The sequence below is a fragment of the Salmo salar genome, chromosome 01 (genome assembly GCF_965601325.2).
Source record: "Salmo salar chromosome 01, fSalSal1, whole genome shotgun sequence".
NCBI classification, from domain to species: Eukaryota; Metazoa; Chordata; class Actinopteri; order Salmoniformes; family Salmonidae; genus Salmo; species Salmo salar.
Window position 1 is genome coordinate 10,732,149 of NC_138291.1, and position 17,732 is coordinate 10,749,880.

General features: G+C 41.3%; 1 protein-coding gene across 4 annotated transcripts in view; it reads left to right on the forward strand.

Annotated features, from left to right (window-relative positions):
* The window catches only part of ppp2r5ca (protein phosphatase 2, regulatory subunit B', gamma a), a 45,832-nt gene that overhangs the window by 3,597 nt on the left and 24,503 nt on the right, over positions 1-17,732 (forward strand). For 2 of the 4 annotated variants that reach the window (XM_014211615.3, XM_014211502.3), the window contains exon 3: positions 909-1,062. In XM_014211615.3, coding sequence (XP_014067090.1) covers positions 909-1,062 — 154 coding nt within the window. Of the gene's footprint in view, positions 1-908; positions 1,063-10,613; positions 10,843-17,732 lie in introns of those variants that run through there. The other 2 variants (XM_082964234.1, XM_014211688.3) reach the window with 1 other exon arrangement.

The window sequence follows — 17,732 nt, forward strand, 5'->3', positions numbered from 1 at the left end:
ACTGTTGAAACTTGAGATAATCAATCAAATTCAAGTTCATGTTTTTGGATTATGATAATGTAAATGTAAGAAGCAGTACTAAGCCATTTAATGTGTTTCTGAGCTCTGACGAAGGCCTTGAGGCCGAAACGTAAAGGGTAATAAAGAACGGTGACACTAGCGAGAGCAGTGTGCAGGTTTCTTTTTTTCCCCTCATTTTATTCTATTGTTACCATGTACCTGCAACAAAGATTGCTCAGATGTGCGAGTGCCTTTTTGAATTTTTAAGCAGTATCCGTCAAAAAACCCAACTAGTGTTATATGTTGTTATATCTCCTCAGTCATGATGGCTGATGTGCTATACTTCATGAGAATGTCCATCGCCACCCCACCAGGCTTTAAAGCTGCATTCAATATTAACCTAATCAAAGTTTTAATGGAGATTATTGGGAAACATATGCTCTCATTTAACAAAGGAATAATATGAGGTAGGGTTTCCAGATTACCTTGTCAATGTTAACAAGACAGACAGACCGGCAGAAGACAGACAGACCGGCAGAAGACAGACAGACCGGCAGAAGACAGACAGACCGGCAGAAGACAGACAGACAGCATGATGCCACTATCACTGCCTGTACAACTCTATCAGTTATCTGTCTCTGTGGGACTCCATTACACACCCTGTGTCAAGAGACAGTGTATACACACACACACACACACACACACACACAGCGCCTCTGATCAGGTTCCCTCCCAGGGAAACATCTGATCTGATTTGGAAGAGGAACATGACCCTTAACCACAACTCCACATCATCACTGACTCCTCCCTGTGGAAACAATTTGGGTAATTGTGATCCCTGGCTTCCTTGGGCAGGAAACTGCTGGCCAGTAACAGGAACCCTCGCTTTGCGACTCTTGTTTCCACAGGGTTCCAATAAGAAGATTGCGCAGCCGCCCAACACCCAGTTGCTGAGGGTGAAACCTGGCTCAAACTCAGCAGTCAAGAGGGAGCGGAGGCTGAGTGCGTCTGTCTTCCCCATCAGCACAAATAGGAAGCTGCAGACGCTGCCTGCTATTAAAGGTACACTTGAGATGCACATATACAGTACACATGACAGACTCGGGTGGTTCAAACTCAAGTCTCCGAGTTAACAAGACTGTGTTAGCCCACTGAGCTAAAGCCTAAGTATTAGCTTAGGGAGCCAATGTAAGTCTTCAGGTCTCAGGCAAGGTTACTTATCACAAGAGTGTGGTTCCAAACAAACACTCTCTCTCACTTCCAATAGGGCCTCAAAGATGAAGTTTTAGAGTCGGAGTAGGACAAGAAGTTAAGGTGACTCCTCTTAAATATTAATTGTTCTCAGTTTATCATTGTACTGTTCAGTTCAATATGTCTCAAGGACTCACACATTCTGTGTTAACCGGTAATCATATGCATGACATTAGCGTAACACCGTTAGTTCTGACCTATTAGGATCAGGGGAGGTTATATTAACAATTCATAGGCTCCTAGGATTCTCATAACCAGCTTTTTAACCTTCAGGACTTAGCGTGCTACATTATTTAGACCATAGCGGATGGCAGTTCATGTCTATCTCCAATGCTAATCATCTGCACTCAACTGTATCTCAAGTCTTATCTTGAAGAAACAGATAGTCCCTAGAGAGGGACTGCACATCATGTCTAGGGTAACAGTGATTCAGATGGAGTCTTGAGACAAAGATCGGTCATTAGTGGGATTGGTGCCACTATGAAATCGGCACAGTTAAGGTAAGAGTGTTGACCCTGGTTGCTTCTGTGGGTCACTCTAGATGGGTCTGTTAGATGACTGAATGTAATATAATCTTGAGTGGCTTCATTGCAGGTAGATTGTATGTTTTAATATTCAATAAAACAAAATGGCGTGCTGATCTAAGATCAGCTGCCCCCTTGTCTATATAATGTTATTCGTTAATATCAGTTTTGCCATTCAGATCATATCACAGCACTCAGCACACATATGGGCCCTGGGCCCATATCCACAAAGTGTCTCAGAGTAGGAGTGCTGATCTAGCACCAGTTTAGCTTTTTTTAGATAAAAATGAATAGATCCGCAATCCTACTCTGAGATGCTTTCGGTATACGGCCCTGTACTGCTTCTTGGAAATAATTAACCTGAGAAATAGACTCTCTGCAAATCTAGATAAAAATCCTTTATTTCCACTGTTTTGTTTGCCTTTATTGTGTTTTTAAAATGTTATAATTTATGTATAGATTGTTATGAGGGAATAGCTGTGTAATTTTCACATCATAGTAATATTCGAGGGAGCAGAGTGACATGCCGCACCATTCGGCATGCTGCCCACCAACAGTGATTGAAAGCACTGACTGAGTGATTTTATACAGATACTTGGCAGTTGTTGTTTGGACTTACCTGTGTGATGCACTCGATGAGATATAGGGGGTTGAGGTTTACACCTTTACATTAATCATTCATGACTCGTTTGTTTACACCGAGCATTACAGACAAGATCTGTTGCTTTCAGAAAAGTATCCTACAATGCGCTCCCCATTGGGGCCCAAAAAATGGTTAAATCAACGTTGTTTCCACGTCATTTCAGACCAAAAAGTATATGTGATGACGTTGAATGGTGAACTGATTGGATTTGCAAGAAGTCATCAACATAAGGGAAATTCGTCTTTTTTTTCTTTTTTACATCTGAGCCCAGTGGGTCTCTTCTTCTTACCCGCAGAAGAAAGACATTGATTGGTTGAATGACTGATTGATTGATTGACAAAAAAGAACCACAAACAGAGGTATTACTTTTCTATACAGGAATTATGTTGATCGTACATGATCAACCAGGCACGTTCAAAGCTTAAACAGTGCTTAAACCGTGTTTTAACAGTGCTTGGTTCTGTGCCAATATCCATACGATAGCATACTACATAGAGTGCAGTGTATTGGCATTGCATTCCAAGTTGTAGCCGATGCTAGTATGGATATCAGAGCACAACATGTTTTGTCCCCCCAGACCACAAACACAACCCTCCTTCCTACTGATCCAACATTACTAGCATATCTTACTACTTACAGAGAAGCAGTGTATTGGCCATGCATTCTACACTTGGACACCAGTATGGATATTGTTTTTCTCTACCTAGACAACACAAAGGCATTGGTGTTGTCCTTGGTTTGTTTTGCAGTAACCACTAAGCGAAGGTGGGAGCAACCGGAGCATGTCTGAGCAAGCCAAACCTTTTAATGTCATCACACAAATCACACCTGACATGTTTAAGGACTGCGCTGTGGCTGTACCGAACTACTACCCCCCCCTCCCCAATCACTATGTATTGTTGACAGTCCACTATTCTCTGGCAAATATAACTCATTTATATGTATGTCATTAGCTATCTGCTAACTAACCGCGTCTGATAGGCGAGCATTTGAAAAAACATTTGAATACCTACATACCTGCAAATGTAAAGATACAGTATGTCAGACTACAATGGTTTATGTGTTCTTACTTGTTACAGTACATTCACCCACTTGGCAGGTACCAATAACCCCACTAAACGGATAGGCGTCATAAATCTCTAAATGTAATTCACCTGTGTCGGACGACTTAGAAGTTATATAAACATTTGGAAGCTGCAATCGGGAGACTTGGATGAATGGTAAATGGATTTGGGCATTTGTGGTGGCAGAGTTAGTCAGGTGCCTATTTTTAAAGGCTAGTCCTAAAATGTATCTTTAATGCTCCAGGCCTTTGGCGTAGATTGGAATGTACATACGCATTAGGAAAGTTACCTTGAGAAATAAGGAACAAGATGGTATTCTGTTGGTCTATACTGTCTCATGAGTTTCCCTATTTGAGAGGCTTCTCTTATGGTGGTAGAATATCAGGGCTGGGGGTCAATTCCATTTGGATTTATTTTAATTAATTTCTCCCTAGTTACATTTCTGAAATGTCAGTTTACTTCCTGAATTGACTGAACAGCAATGGAATTGACCCCAACCCAGTTTCGTAGAGTATAATTAGAAAGAGGTGCAGACCGTTAAGTTCTCCGTCTTCAGAGATCCATGTGATCCGCAATTATGCTAATTGTCATTACTCAGCCCTATTCTTGCCATCTAAGCGCTGCAATCTATGGGTTTTGATTGACAAGTGTATTATTGCTTGGCCGCTCATGAAAGGTCAGCACTTTAACCTTTTTGGCAAGATAAAACACAGTCCATAAAAACACATCGGACTGTCTTTTCCAGATCAGAAGCAAACAAGACAACACACTGAAAGCATAATGTGCAGGTTGAGGAGGAAAAGTGTTGATAGACTGAAACAAGGACGTGGTGGAGGCTGAAACAAGGACGTGGTGGAGGCTGAAACAAGGACGTGGTGGAGGCTGAAACAAGGACGTGGTGGAGAATGAAACAAGGACAACAACAATTTACTCTTGTCTAGTTACCCTCTCCATCTTCAATGGTCAGTTGGCATTTTAATGCCCTGCATGTGAGTTCTCTGCTACCTGGCTCAAAACTGAAGTTTACCCACTACTCTTTTCACTTGTGTAGAGAAGACAATATTTTTTGTGCAGACTCAATAGGGTTTTCTAAACCATATAACGCACCTACAAATAGTTTCCATATTTCATAAGTTTATTATTCACTGTCAAACTGTCCTGATGATAACACTTCTGACAGCAGAGCTACATAAAATTGTCAAAGACTCCAGCCACCCATGTCATAGACTGTTATCTCTGCTACTGCATGGCAAGCAGTACCCATGCACCAAATCTGGAACCAACAGGACCCTGAACAGCTTCTTCCTCCAAGCTGTAAGACTGCTAAATAGTTAACCAATAGCTACCCGGAATATCTGCAAATACCCTTTTTGCACTAATCTCTTTTGACTCATCAGATACGCTATTACTGTTTATTATCTATCCCGTTGCCAAAGCAGCAGCTACTCTTCCTGGGGTCCAGCAAAATTAAGTCAGTTTACACAATTGTGTGCCCTCAGGCCCCTACTCCACCACTACCACATATCTACAGTTGTGTGTGTGTGTGTGTGTGTGTGTGTGTGTGTGTGTGTGTGTGTGTGTGTGCCAATGTTTATGTTGCTTCACAGTCCCCGCTGTTCCGTAAGGTGTTTTTTTTAATCTGTTTTTTAAATCTAATTTTACTGCTTGTGTCAGTTACTCAATGTGGAATAGAGCCATGACTACATGGAACTCTATGTAGTACTGTGTGCCTCCCATACTCTGTTGGACTATGGGAGGACTTGGGGACTGTGAAAAGACCTCTTGTGGCATGTCTTGTGGGGTATGCATGGGTGTCCGAACTGTGTGCCAGTAGTTTAGACAGACAGCTCGGTGCATTCAACATGTCAATACCTCTCATAAATATAAGTAGTGATGAAGTCTATCACTCCTCCACTTTCAGCCAGGAGAGATTGACATGCATATTATTAATATTAGCTCTCTGTGTACATCCAAGGGCCAGACATGCTGCTCTGTTCTGAGCCAAATGCAATTTTCCTGAGTCCTTTTTTGTGGCACCTGACCACAGGACTGAACAGTAGTCAAGGTGCGACAAAACTAGGGCCTGTAGGACCTGCCTTGTTGATAGTGTTGTTAAGAAGGCAGAGCATCGCTTTATTATAGACAGACTTCTCTCCATCTTAGCTACTAGTGCATCAATATGTTTTGACCATGACAGTTTACAATCTAGTGTTGCTCCAAGCAGTTTAGTCATCTCACCTTGCTCAATTTCCACATTATTTATTACAAGATTTAGTTGAGGTTTAGTGAGTGTTTTGTTCCAAATACAATGCTTTTAGTTTTAGAATTATTTAGGGCTAACTTATTCCTTGCCACCCACTCTGAAACTAACTGCAGCTCTTTGTTGAGTGTTGCAGTAATTTCAGTCACTGTAGTAGCTGACGTGTATAGTGTTGAGTCATTGGCATACATAGAAACTCTGGCTTTACTCAGAGTCAGTGGTATGTCGTTAGTAAAAATTCCTGATTTTGATTCTTGATTCTAACTGAATTATATTTGAGAGACTTCCATTAAAGAACACACTCGGTGTTATGTTAGACAAGTAACTCTTTATCCACATTATAGCAGGGGGTGTAAAGCCATAACACATACGTTTTTTCTAGCAGCAGACTATGATCAATAATGTCAAAAGCTGCACTGAAGTCTAACAAGACAGCCCCCACAATCATTCTATCATGAATTTCTCTCAGCCAATCATCAGTCATTTGTGTAAGTGCTGTGCTTGTTGAGTGTCCTTCCCTATAAGCATGCTGAAATTCTGTTGTCAATTTGTTTACTGTAAAATAGCATTGTATCTGATCAAACACCATTTTTTTCCAGAAGTTTACTAAGGGTTGGTAACAGGCTGATTGGTCGGCTATTTGAGCCAGTAAAGGGGGCTTTACTATTCTTAAGTAGCGGAATGACTTTAGCTTCCCTCCAGGCTTGAGGGCACACACTTTCTAGTAGGCTTAAATTTAAGATGTGGCAAATAGGAGTGGCAATATCGTCTGCTATTATCCTCAGTCATTTTCCATATAGATTGTCAGACCCTGGTGGCTTGTCATTGTTGATAGACAACAATACTTTTTTCACCTCTTCTACAGTGACTTTACGGAATTCAAAAGTACAATTCTTGTCTTTCATAATTTGGTCAGATATACTTGGATGTGTAGTGTCAGCATTTGTTGCTGGCATGTCATCCCTAAGTTTGCTTATCTTGACAATTAAAAAGTCATTAAAGTAGTTTGCAATATCAGTGGGCTTTGTGATGAATGAGCCATCTGATTCAATGAATGAAGAAGCCGAGTTGGCTTTTTTCCCAAAATTTAATTTAAGGTGCCCCAAAGGTGTTTACGATCATTCTTTACATAATGTATCTTTGTTTCATAGTGTAGTTTCTTTTTCTTTAGTCACATGATTTCTTAATTTGCAGTACGTTTGCCAATCAGTTGGGCTGCCAGACTTAATTGCCAAACCTTTTGCCTCATCCCTCTCAACCATACAATTTTTCAATTCTTCATCAATCCAAGGGGATCTAAGTTTTTACAGTCATTTTCTTAATGTCTGTGTGCTTATTAATAACTGGAATAAGTAATTTCATAAATGTGTCAAGTGCAGCGTCTGGTTGCTCCTCATTACACACCACAGACCAGCAAATATTCTTTACATAATCAACATATGAATCACTACAAAACTTATTGTATGACCTCTTATACACTATATTAGGCCCAGCCTCTGGAACTTTGGTTTTCCTAGATCTGGCTACTCTATTGTGATCACTACATCCTATGGATTTGGATACTGCTTTAAAGCAAATATCTGCAGCGTCAGTAAAAAATGTGATCAATAAATGTTGATGATTTAATTCCTGTGCTGTTTGTAACTTCTCTGGTAGGTTGACTGACAACCTGATCCAGGTTGAAGACACTGGTTACAGCTTGAAGTTTTTTCCTGAGTGGGCAGCTTGATGATAGCCAGTCAATATTTAAATCACCCAGAAAATATATTTCTCTGTTGATATCACATACATTATCAAGCATTTCACACACATTATCCAGATACTGACTGTTAGCACTTGGTGGTCTATAGTAGCTTCCCACAAGAATGGGTTTTAGGTGAGGCAGATGAACCTGTAGCCATATTACTTCAATAGTATTTAACATGAGATTGTCTCTAAGCTTTACAGGAATGTGGTTCTGAATATAGACAGCAACACCGCCTCTGTTGGCATTTCTGTCTTTTCGGTAGATGTTATATTCATGTATTGCTACCACTGTATCATCAAAGGTATTATCTAAGTGAGTTTCATAGATAGTCAGAATATGAATGTCATCTGTTACAAGCAAGTTATTGACTTCATGGACTTTGTTTCTCACAGTTGTGAGTCTGTCTAGGTAAGTCCCACACCTGGATTGTGCAACATTTGCCCATTTTATTATTTTCAGAATTCTTCAAGCTCTGTCATTGTTTGTTGAACATTGCTAGCCAACCATTTTCAGGTCTTGCCATAGATTTTCCAAGTAGATTTAAGTCAAAACTGTATGTCGGCCTGTCAGGAAAATTCACTGTCTTCTTGTTAAGCAACTCCAGTGTAGATTTGGGCTTGTGTTTTAGGTTATTGTCCTACTAAAAGGTGAATTAATCTCCCAGTGCCTGGTGAAAAGCAGACTGAACCAGGTTTTCCTCTAGGATTATGCCTGTGCTTAGCTCCATTCCATTTATTTTTTATCCTGAAAAACTCCCCAGTCCTTAACAATTACAAGCATACCCATAACATGATGCAGCTACCACCGTGCTTGAAAAATATGTGGAGTGGTACTCAGTGATGTGTTGTGTTGGATTTGCCCCAAACATAACGCTTTGCATTGAGGAAAAAAAGTTAATTGCTTTGCCACATTTTTTGTTAGTATTAATTTAGTGCCTTGTTGCAAACAGGATGCATGTTTTGGAATATTTTAATTATTTACAGGCTTCCTTCTTTTCACTCTGTCAATTAGGTTAATAATGTGGAGTAACTACAATGTTGTTGATCCATCCTCCGTTTTCTCCTATCACAGCCATTAAACTCTAACTGTTTTAAAGTCAGCATTGGCCTCATGGTGAAATCCCCAAGCACTTTCCTTCCTCTCCGGCAACTGAGTTAGGAAGGAAGCCTGTATCTTTGAAGTAACTGGGTGTATTGATACACCATCCAAAGTGTAATTAATGACGTCACCATGCTGAAACGGATATTCAATGTCTGCTTTTTATATTTTCACACATCTACCAATAGGTGCCCTTCTTTGACAGACATTGGAAAGCCTCCCTGGTCTTTGTGGTTGAATCTGTGTTTGAAATTCACTGCTCAATTGAGGGACCTTACAGATAATTGTATGTGTGGGGCACAGAGATGAGGTAGTCATTCAAAAATCATGTTAAACACTATTATTGGTGCTTACCTACGGAACGGCAAGAGGAACTTCCCCTCCCTACCTTCAGGCTATGCTCAAACCCTACACCTCAACCCGAGCAGTCCGTTCTGCCACCTCTGGTCTCATGGCCCTCCCATCCCTACAGGAATGCAGCTCCTGCTCAGCCCAGTCAAAAGCTCTTCTCTGTCCTGGCTCCCCAATGGTGGAACCAGCTTCCCCCTGAAGCATAGTCTCTGCCCATCTTCTGAAAACATCTGAAACCCCACCTCTAACAGTATCTTAAAAAATCCTCCTCCTCACCTCACCCATTCCTGAACTTATTTAGGCATGCCATAACAAAGGGATTGAATACTGACTCAATCTTTATTGATTTTATTTCACCTTTATTTAACCAGGTAGGCCAGTTGGGAACAAGTTCTCATTTACAACTGTGACCTGGCCAAGATAAAGCAAAGCAGTGCTACACAAACAACATAGTTACACATGGAATAAACAAAACGTGCAGTCAATAACACAATAGAAAAGTCTATATACAGTGTGTGCAAATGAAGTAAGATTAGGGAGGTAAGGCAATAAATAGGCCATAGTGGTGAAATAATTACAATTTAGCAATTAAACACTGGAGTGATAAGTGCAGAAGATGAATGTGCAAGCAGAGATACTGGGGTGCAAAGGAGCAAAAATAAATAAATAACAATATGGGGATGAGGTAGTTGGGTGGGCTATGTACAATGTTCTGTAAGCTGCTCTGACAACTGATGCTTAAAGTTAGTGAGGGAGATATGAGTCTCCAACTCCCCGCAAGCCATTTCAGCTATTCATTTGTCATTAATTCGTTAAAAATTGAACAACATAATTCCACTTTAACATTTTCTGGTATTATGTGTAGACCAGTGATGAGAAATCTCAATTGAATCCATTTTAAATTCAGGCTGCAACACAACAAAATGTGGAATAAATCAAGGGGTGTGAATACTTTTTGAAGGCACTGTATATGTACATATCTACCTCAATTACTTTGTACCCCACCCTGCACATTGACCCAGTACTGGTACCCCGTAGCCCAGTTATCGTTACTCATTCGTTTTTTTCCCCCTGTGTTATAATTGTTACATTTTTTTCTACCATCTCTTTTTTTCTCTCTGCATTGTTGGGTAGGGTCCGTAATTAAGCATTTCACTATTAGTGACAAATAAGACTTGATTTGACACAGTAGGCCTATCCCACCAATCATTTAAAGCACTGCCACTGTAAGTGGAATGGTTACAAGGATAGACAGCAGTTTTTGTGTTACAATAATTGATAGAAGATTTAGATTATTGTTGTTTCCTAAATTATACTCACTGACACTACATTATTTCCAGTGTGATATTTGAGATGTCATTTTTGCAGTGTTTGTGTTTTCGTTTGATCATATTACAATAGGTCCATCATGTATGTACCTTTTTGTCATTCAAATTGAGAATTTGACCAACCATTAGGCACTTGGAGTCATATTCAGTAATATCTGGAATAGAATACAGTGAATTTGTTGAGTTCCTTTTCCTTAAAGAAGGCAGGGCCAAGCTCAAAACGGCTCTGAACAATCACAGACCAATATTGCCCCTGCAAGTCCCGCCCCCTACTCAGTTTACCAATCAACATCCGCTTTCCGAGCTGCCTGATCACGTCACTTTGTGGCTGGGCTCAGCCAACCGGCTTGCTTCTCACCGCTGACGTCACTAACGAGACAGTTCCCTCCAGCAGCAGAGAGCTTCATTTTCTCATCTGCTTTTGTGCTAAAATGGAGGTTGGCCCCTTACCTTAAGTGGATTGCCTTCCTGGTCGAGTTTAGATGTTGACATGCAATAAAGCTGGAATCAGGATGGTTGTGGATGCACCTAATTCCAATGGGCCTTTCCAGCCCGTGGCTCTTATGCACTTCAGAGGTACGTAGGAACCATCGTTAAATTTTGTCCTCGAGAAAGAGAGGGAGAATGCTATCTGTTCTGTTCCCCTCCGTTGGTTATTGGCTGATTTGTCACCAAGACGGGAAGATAAGCTTTAAGGGTCTTTGTTTCAGAAGGATTGACGTTTGGAAAGGGTTTTTATTGTTTCCTTATAGGGGTTCAGGGGATGGTTTTCTTAGGGATTGCAGGCAGAGTTTCATGAAAAGATTGAGAAAAAGCTGGTTTTTCTACTCTCTCTGCCCATCCCCCGCACAGCCCAGTGAGGTCATAGCCTAGGGAAGGTTTTCATTATGTTTCTCTCTGTTTGTGTGTGTGTTTTGAGAGTGTGATTTGTATGTTTTTATATCTTTTTGTAAGAGGTAAGAGAAATGCATAAATGGGGTACGGCAGACTCAGCCTGTGTTCGTTAACTCTGTTTTTTCTGGCCTATGGTTTGTCACACTCCAGTTAATCTGGACACAAATTGGCCAGAGGTGTGTAGAATACTGCCTCCGCTGCAGCAGCCCCTTTTCTACTTCTGCTGCCTCCCCGCCCTTATCTGTCGAACTTCCTCTTCCCAACGAAGGAGAGGTCGCCACCGCCAAAGAAGGGCAAAAGCCTGGTATTTCCCTCCCCTGAAACAACAAACCTTTGAGAGTCACAGTCAGTAGGCTAATAGGCTAGCAGTAGGCTAATAGGCTAGCAGTAGGCTAATAGGCTAGCAGTAGGCTAATAGGCTGGCAGTAGGCTAATAGGCTGGCAGTAGGCTAATAGGCTGGCAGTAGGCTAATAGGCTGGCAGTAGCACAGTCAGTAGCAGGCTAGCAGTAGGTTATTCGGCTAGCTGCTAGCGCATTTAGTGAACTCTGGGCTAGCCAGCACAATGAGTCAATAGCACGCAGACATGGCCTTTTCTGGAAAGGTGGGCCTATGCCCCCCCCCCACTGTTCTGTGAACGCCAATGGGGTTGGTGGTGTTGAATGAGGTCCATTATGCCGTGGGGAGTTATTGATTTGGTTGTGAATTGGAGTCGACCAACACCCCTACATTGAATGACATTAATTTGTTTTGAACAATCAAGTGGTCTGTGTCCTTGTAAGACATCAGAGGCTCCCTCTTGCTAATATAATAGGAAAAAAGGCAGAAAGTCCTTAGGTTTATTATTCAGATAGAAAGGTACAATGGAAATGTGGAGAATGCGATGGGTGCATTGTTTTGCTAATGAGGCACGCTTGACCTATTCAGAGCCCATGTCTTTGCCAGTGACCTGTCAAAAGAATACAAAAAGCAAATGTCACTGGTCCTCTTTGGCTCAGTTGGTATAGCATGGCACTTGCAACGTCAGGGTCATAGGTTTGATTCCCGTTGGGGCCACCCATATGAGAAGAAAAAAAAAATGTATGTATGTATGGCTGTAAATTGCTTTGGACTAAAGTTTCTACTAAATGGCATATTATAAACCGGGTAGTTTGAGTCTTGGATGCTGATTGGCTGAAAGCCGTTGTATATTTAAGCAATAAGGCACAAGGAGGTGTGGTATATGGCCAATATACCACGGCTAAGGGCTTTTCTTATGCGCAACGCGGAGTGACTGGATACAGCCCTTAGCCTGGTATATTGGCCATATACCACAAACCCCTGAGGTGCCTTATTGATATTATAAACTGGTTACCAATGTAATTAGAGCAGAGGTTGTTGTTGTCATACCCGTGGTATACCACGGCTGTCAGCCAATCAGTATTCAAAGCTCGAACCACACAGTTTATAAAAGACCTTATGTCACATTGGAGCTCCTTGCTAAACCCGTTTTAAAGACTAATACCGCTATCCTGAAATAAACAACCAAAATGTTTGGCAGCAAAGTTTTTGACAACTTACAGTAGCCCGTATAGAAACAGATTGCGATTTTTGTTAAAAATTGTGATTATGACCTACGGAAATGTCACTCTTAACCCAATGTGACTCCCATTACTGCCGTTATTATAGTCACATAAAGATGATCAAGGCTTCCTCTGTGACACTTGTGTCCTATAGTAATGTGGGTTACATCAGGGTTAGTGCATATGCTTTTATCTCTCTTGCACATCCCATTAGAGGGTATTTTAGGCACATGTACAGAAACTTTATCAGCAAGCGTTTTTGTAATTGGAGAAGTCTCCCCATGACATAGGCAAGGTAAGGGTGCATGCAGGGCTGGTGATTTAACTGACAGTGGCACTGTTATATTACTTTAGAATGGATTATTGATCCTTAATTCTGTCCTTGTTTCCTTGCGGTAAACACAAATCTATAAGTGATTGGATGGCTGAAAGTAGTGTCACTGCCTTATTACTTTGCCCAATCCAAACAATGTGGATTTGTGAGGCCTCTCTGATGTATTCGAACTTGAGTCTTTGCCTAGTGTCATACCCACCAGCAGAAATGGAATGCCGTTTGAATATTTGCGTGTCAAAACAGACGTGTCAAATAACTTGTTGACCAATCAGGATATATATATATATCGCGAATCCATTCTTCTGTAATTTAAAAATCTCTCCCTAATTTCTGAATCACACTTGTAACATTAGTAGGCTATAACCTAGCGTTTCCCAAACACGGTGCACGTTTTGGTTTTTGCCCTAACACTACACAGCTCACTGAAATTATCAAAGCTTGTTGATTTATTTGAATCAGATGTGAAGTGCTAGGGCAACAACCAAACATTATTAAAGTGACCACTGGTCAATGACTATGTACATAGGATAGCAGTGACTAAAGTTCAAGGCAGGGTACTGGGCGGATGCTGGCTAGTGGTGACTGCAGTGTCTTCGGAAAGTATTCAGACCACTTGACTTTCTACACATTTTATTACGTTACAGCCTTATTCTAAAATGGATTAAATAACAAATGCTCATCAATCTACACACACTACCCCATAATGACAAAGGGAAATAGTTTAAAGACATAACATACATTTAAAAAAAAAAAAATATTTACATAAGTATTCAGGCCCTTTGCTTTGAGACTTGAAATTAAGCTCAGGTGCATCCTGTTTCCTTTGATCATCCTTGATGTTTCTACAACTTGGTGTCCACCTGTGGTAAATTCAATTGATTGGACATGACTTGGAAAGGCACGCACCTGCCTATATAAGGTCCCACGGTTGACAGTGCATGTCAACGTAAAAAACAAGCCATGAGGTCGAAGGAACTGCTGGTAGACCTCCAAGACAGGAACCACCAAGACTCTTCCTAGAGCTGGCTGCCCAGCCAAGCTGAGCAATCCGGGGAGAAAGGCCTTGTTCAGGGAGGTGACCATAAACTCAGGGGCTGGGAGACTAGCCAGGATCAAGGGAAAGCTGAACGGAGCAAAGTATAGAGAGATCCTTGATGAAAACCTGCTCCAGAGCGCTCGGGACCTCACAGAGCCCAGACTTGAACACGATCGAACATCTTTGGAGAGACCTGAAAATAGCTGTGCAGCAACGCTCCCCATCCAACCTGACAGAGCTTGAGAGGATCTGCAGAGAAGAATGGGAGAAACTATCCAAATACAGGTGTGCCAAGCTTGTATCGTCATACCCAAGAAGACTTGGCTGTAATCGCTGCCAAAGGTGCTTCAACAAAGTACTGACTAAAGGGTCTGAAATACTTATGTAAATGTGGTATTTCAGTTTTATAAATGTGCAAACATTTCTGAACCTGTTTTTGCTTTATCATTATGGGGTATTTTGTGTGTGTTTAAAAAATCAGTTTTAGAATAAGGTTAACCTGTTGGGTCTAGGGGGCAGCATTTGCACGTCTGGATAAAAAAAATGTACCCGATTTAATCTGGTTACTAATCCTACCCAGTAACTAGAATATGCATATACTTATTATATATGGATAGAAAACACTCTAAAGTTTCCAAAACTGTTTGAATGGTGTCTGTGAGTATAACAGAACTCATTTGGCAGGCAAAACCCTGAGACATTTTCTGACAGGAAGTGGATACCTGATGTGTTGTATTGACTTTAAACCTCTCCCATTGAAAAACACAGGGGTTTAGGAATATTTTGGCACTTCCTATTGCTTCCACTAGATGTCACCAGCCTTTACAAAGTGTTTTGAGTCTTCTGGAGGGAGATCTGACCGAACAAGAGCCATGGAACGGTGATGTCCCATTAGACACCTGGCGCGCTACTTCATGTTGGGTACCCTCGTTCCAATACGTTATAAAAGGCTATGCATTCGTCCACCTTGAATATTATTCATGTTCTGGTTAAAAAAGGCCCTAATGATTTATGCTATACAACGTTTGACATGTTTGAACGAACGGAAATATATTTTTTCCCCTCGTTCATGACGAGAAGTCCGGCTGGCTTACATCATGTGCTAACGAGACGGAGATTTTTGGACATAAATGATGAGCTTTTTTGAACAAAACTACATTCGTTATGGACCTGTGATACCTGGAAGTGACATCTGATGAAGAGAATCAAAGGTAATGGATTATTTACATAGTATTTTCGATTTTAGATCTCCCCAACATGACGTCTAGTCTGTATCGCAACGCGTATTTTTCTGGGCACAGTGCTCAGATTATTGCAAAGTGTGATTTCCCAGTAAGGTTATTTTTAAATCTGGCAAGTTGATTGCGTTCAAAAGATGTAAATCTATAATTCTTTAAATGACAATATAATATTTTACCAATGTTTTCTAATTTTAATTATTTAATTTGTGACGCTGACTTGACTGCCGGTTATTGGAGGGAAACGATTTCCTCAACATCAATGCCATAGTAAAACGCTGTTTTTGTATATAAATATGAACTTGATAGAACTAAAAATGCATGCATTGTCTAACATAATGTCCTAGGAGTGTCATCTGATGGAGATTGTAAAAGGTTAGTGTATCATTTTAGCTGGTTTTATGGTTTTGGTGACCCTGTCTTTGACTTGACAAAACATTACACACAACTCTTGTAAATGTACTGTCCTAACATACTCTAAATTTATGCTTTCGCCGTAAAACCTTTTTGAAATCGTAAAACGTGGTTAGATTAAGGAGATGTTTATCTTTCAAATGGTGTAACATAGTTGTATTTTTGAAAAATTTGAATTTTGACATTTATTTGGATTCAAATTTGCCGCTCTTGAAATGCACCTGCTGTTGATGGAGTGCACCACAGGTGGCACGCTAGCGTCCCACCTAGCCCCAAGAGGTTAACCCATTTTTCTTTTAAATGAAGGCGTCTAAATACTTTCTGAATGCACTGTAGTTAAGTCTGATGGCCTGGAGATTGAGAAACAGTTTGTCTCTCGATCCCAGCTTTGATGCACCTTCTAGATGGCAGTGGGGTGAACTAGCTCGGGTGGCTGACGTCCTTGATATTGTTCTTGGCCTTGCTGTGACACAGGATGCTGTAGATGACCTGGATGGCAGGCGGTGTGCCCCCGGGGATGTGTTGGGCTGACCGCACCGCCCTCTGGAGAGCCCTGCGGTTGCAGACGGTGCAATTGCCATACCAGGCGGTGATACAGCCAGACAGGATGCTCTCAATGGTGCATCTGTAGATGTTTGTGAGGGTGTTAGGGGCCAAGCTGAATTTCTTCAGCTTCCTGAGGTTGAAGAGGCTCAGTTGCACCTTCACCACGCTGTCTGTGTGGATGGAACATTTCAGGTTGTCAGGGATGTGCACGGCGAGGAACTTAACTTTTCACCCTCTCCACTGCGGCCCTGTCAATGTGGATGGGGGCGTGCTCCTTCTGCTGTTTTCTGAAGTCCACAGTCAGCTTCTTCGTTTTGTTGAGGAAGAGGTTATTTTCCTGGCATCACTCCGCCAGGGCTCTCTTCTCCCTGTAGGCTGTCACGTCATTTTTGGTAATCAGGCCTAATCATTAGCCTTCATCAAGACAGTTTACAGCCTATAGAAAATAATTGTGTACTCACTTGATAACAATATATTCCTCAATGCACTGTGTTGTAAAAACGTAGGCCTAATCAATAGTGGAGCCTTGCATGCCTGGGGACCACTGAGCATCGCCTGGAGGAACAGACAGATATGCCATTTCATAATCTGTTTACTTTTTTTTGTGCACTTTGACTGGTAAATATTTGGCCTATAGCCCTAATATTTAGCTTTTTACTTTGGCTACAAACATCACTGGCCTCTCTTCTAGCTGTTCCCATGCGCAGCAGGCTACGCAAGCCTCTCCGCTATAGGCCATTCCTCTTATTGTGAAATTCCAGGTAAAGTGACTGCGTAGATAAACAGTGAGTAGCTGCAGTATTAGAACGGGGGGGGGGGGGGGTCATTTGATTAATTGTTTAGCAGTTTTTTATGGCTCGGGGGTAGGAGCCTTTTGGACCTAGACTTGGCGCTCCGGTACCGCTTGCCGTACGGTAGCAGAGAGAACAGTCTAACTTGGGTGACTGGAGTCTTTGACCATGTTTTGGGCCTTCCTCTGACACCGCCTAGTGTCTGACACTGGCCATTTTCAGCCTGTAATCCAACCCACAAATGCTGATGCTCCAGATACTCAACTAGTCTAAAGAAGGCCAGTTTTATTGCTTCTTTAATCATAACAGTTTTCAGCTGTGCTAACATAATTGCAAAAGGGTTTTCTAGTGATCAATAAACTTGGATTAGCTAACACAACGTGCCATTGGAACACAGGAGTGATGGTTGCTGATAATGGGCCTCTGTAGGCCGATGTAGATATTCCATTAAAAATCTGCCGTTTCCAGCTACAATAGTCATTTACATAATTAACCATGTCTACACTGAATTTCTGATCAATTTGATGTTATTAAAATCTCGAATCTTTGTTGTACGAGAAGGTCAAATGCACTGCATTTCAAAAAGTCTGCAAAAATCCTATGAATTCAGGCCTTGTGAAAGTATTCCTAAGTTAAGCCTTCCACAACCATA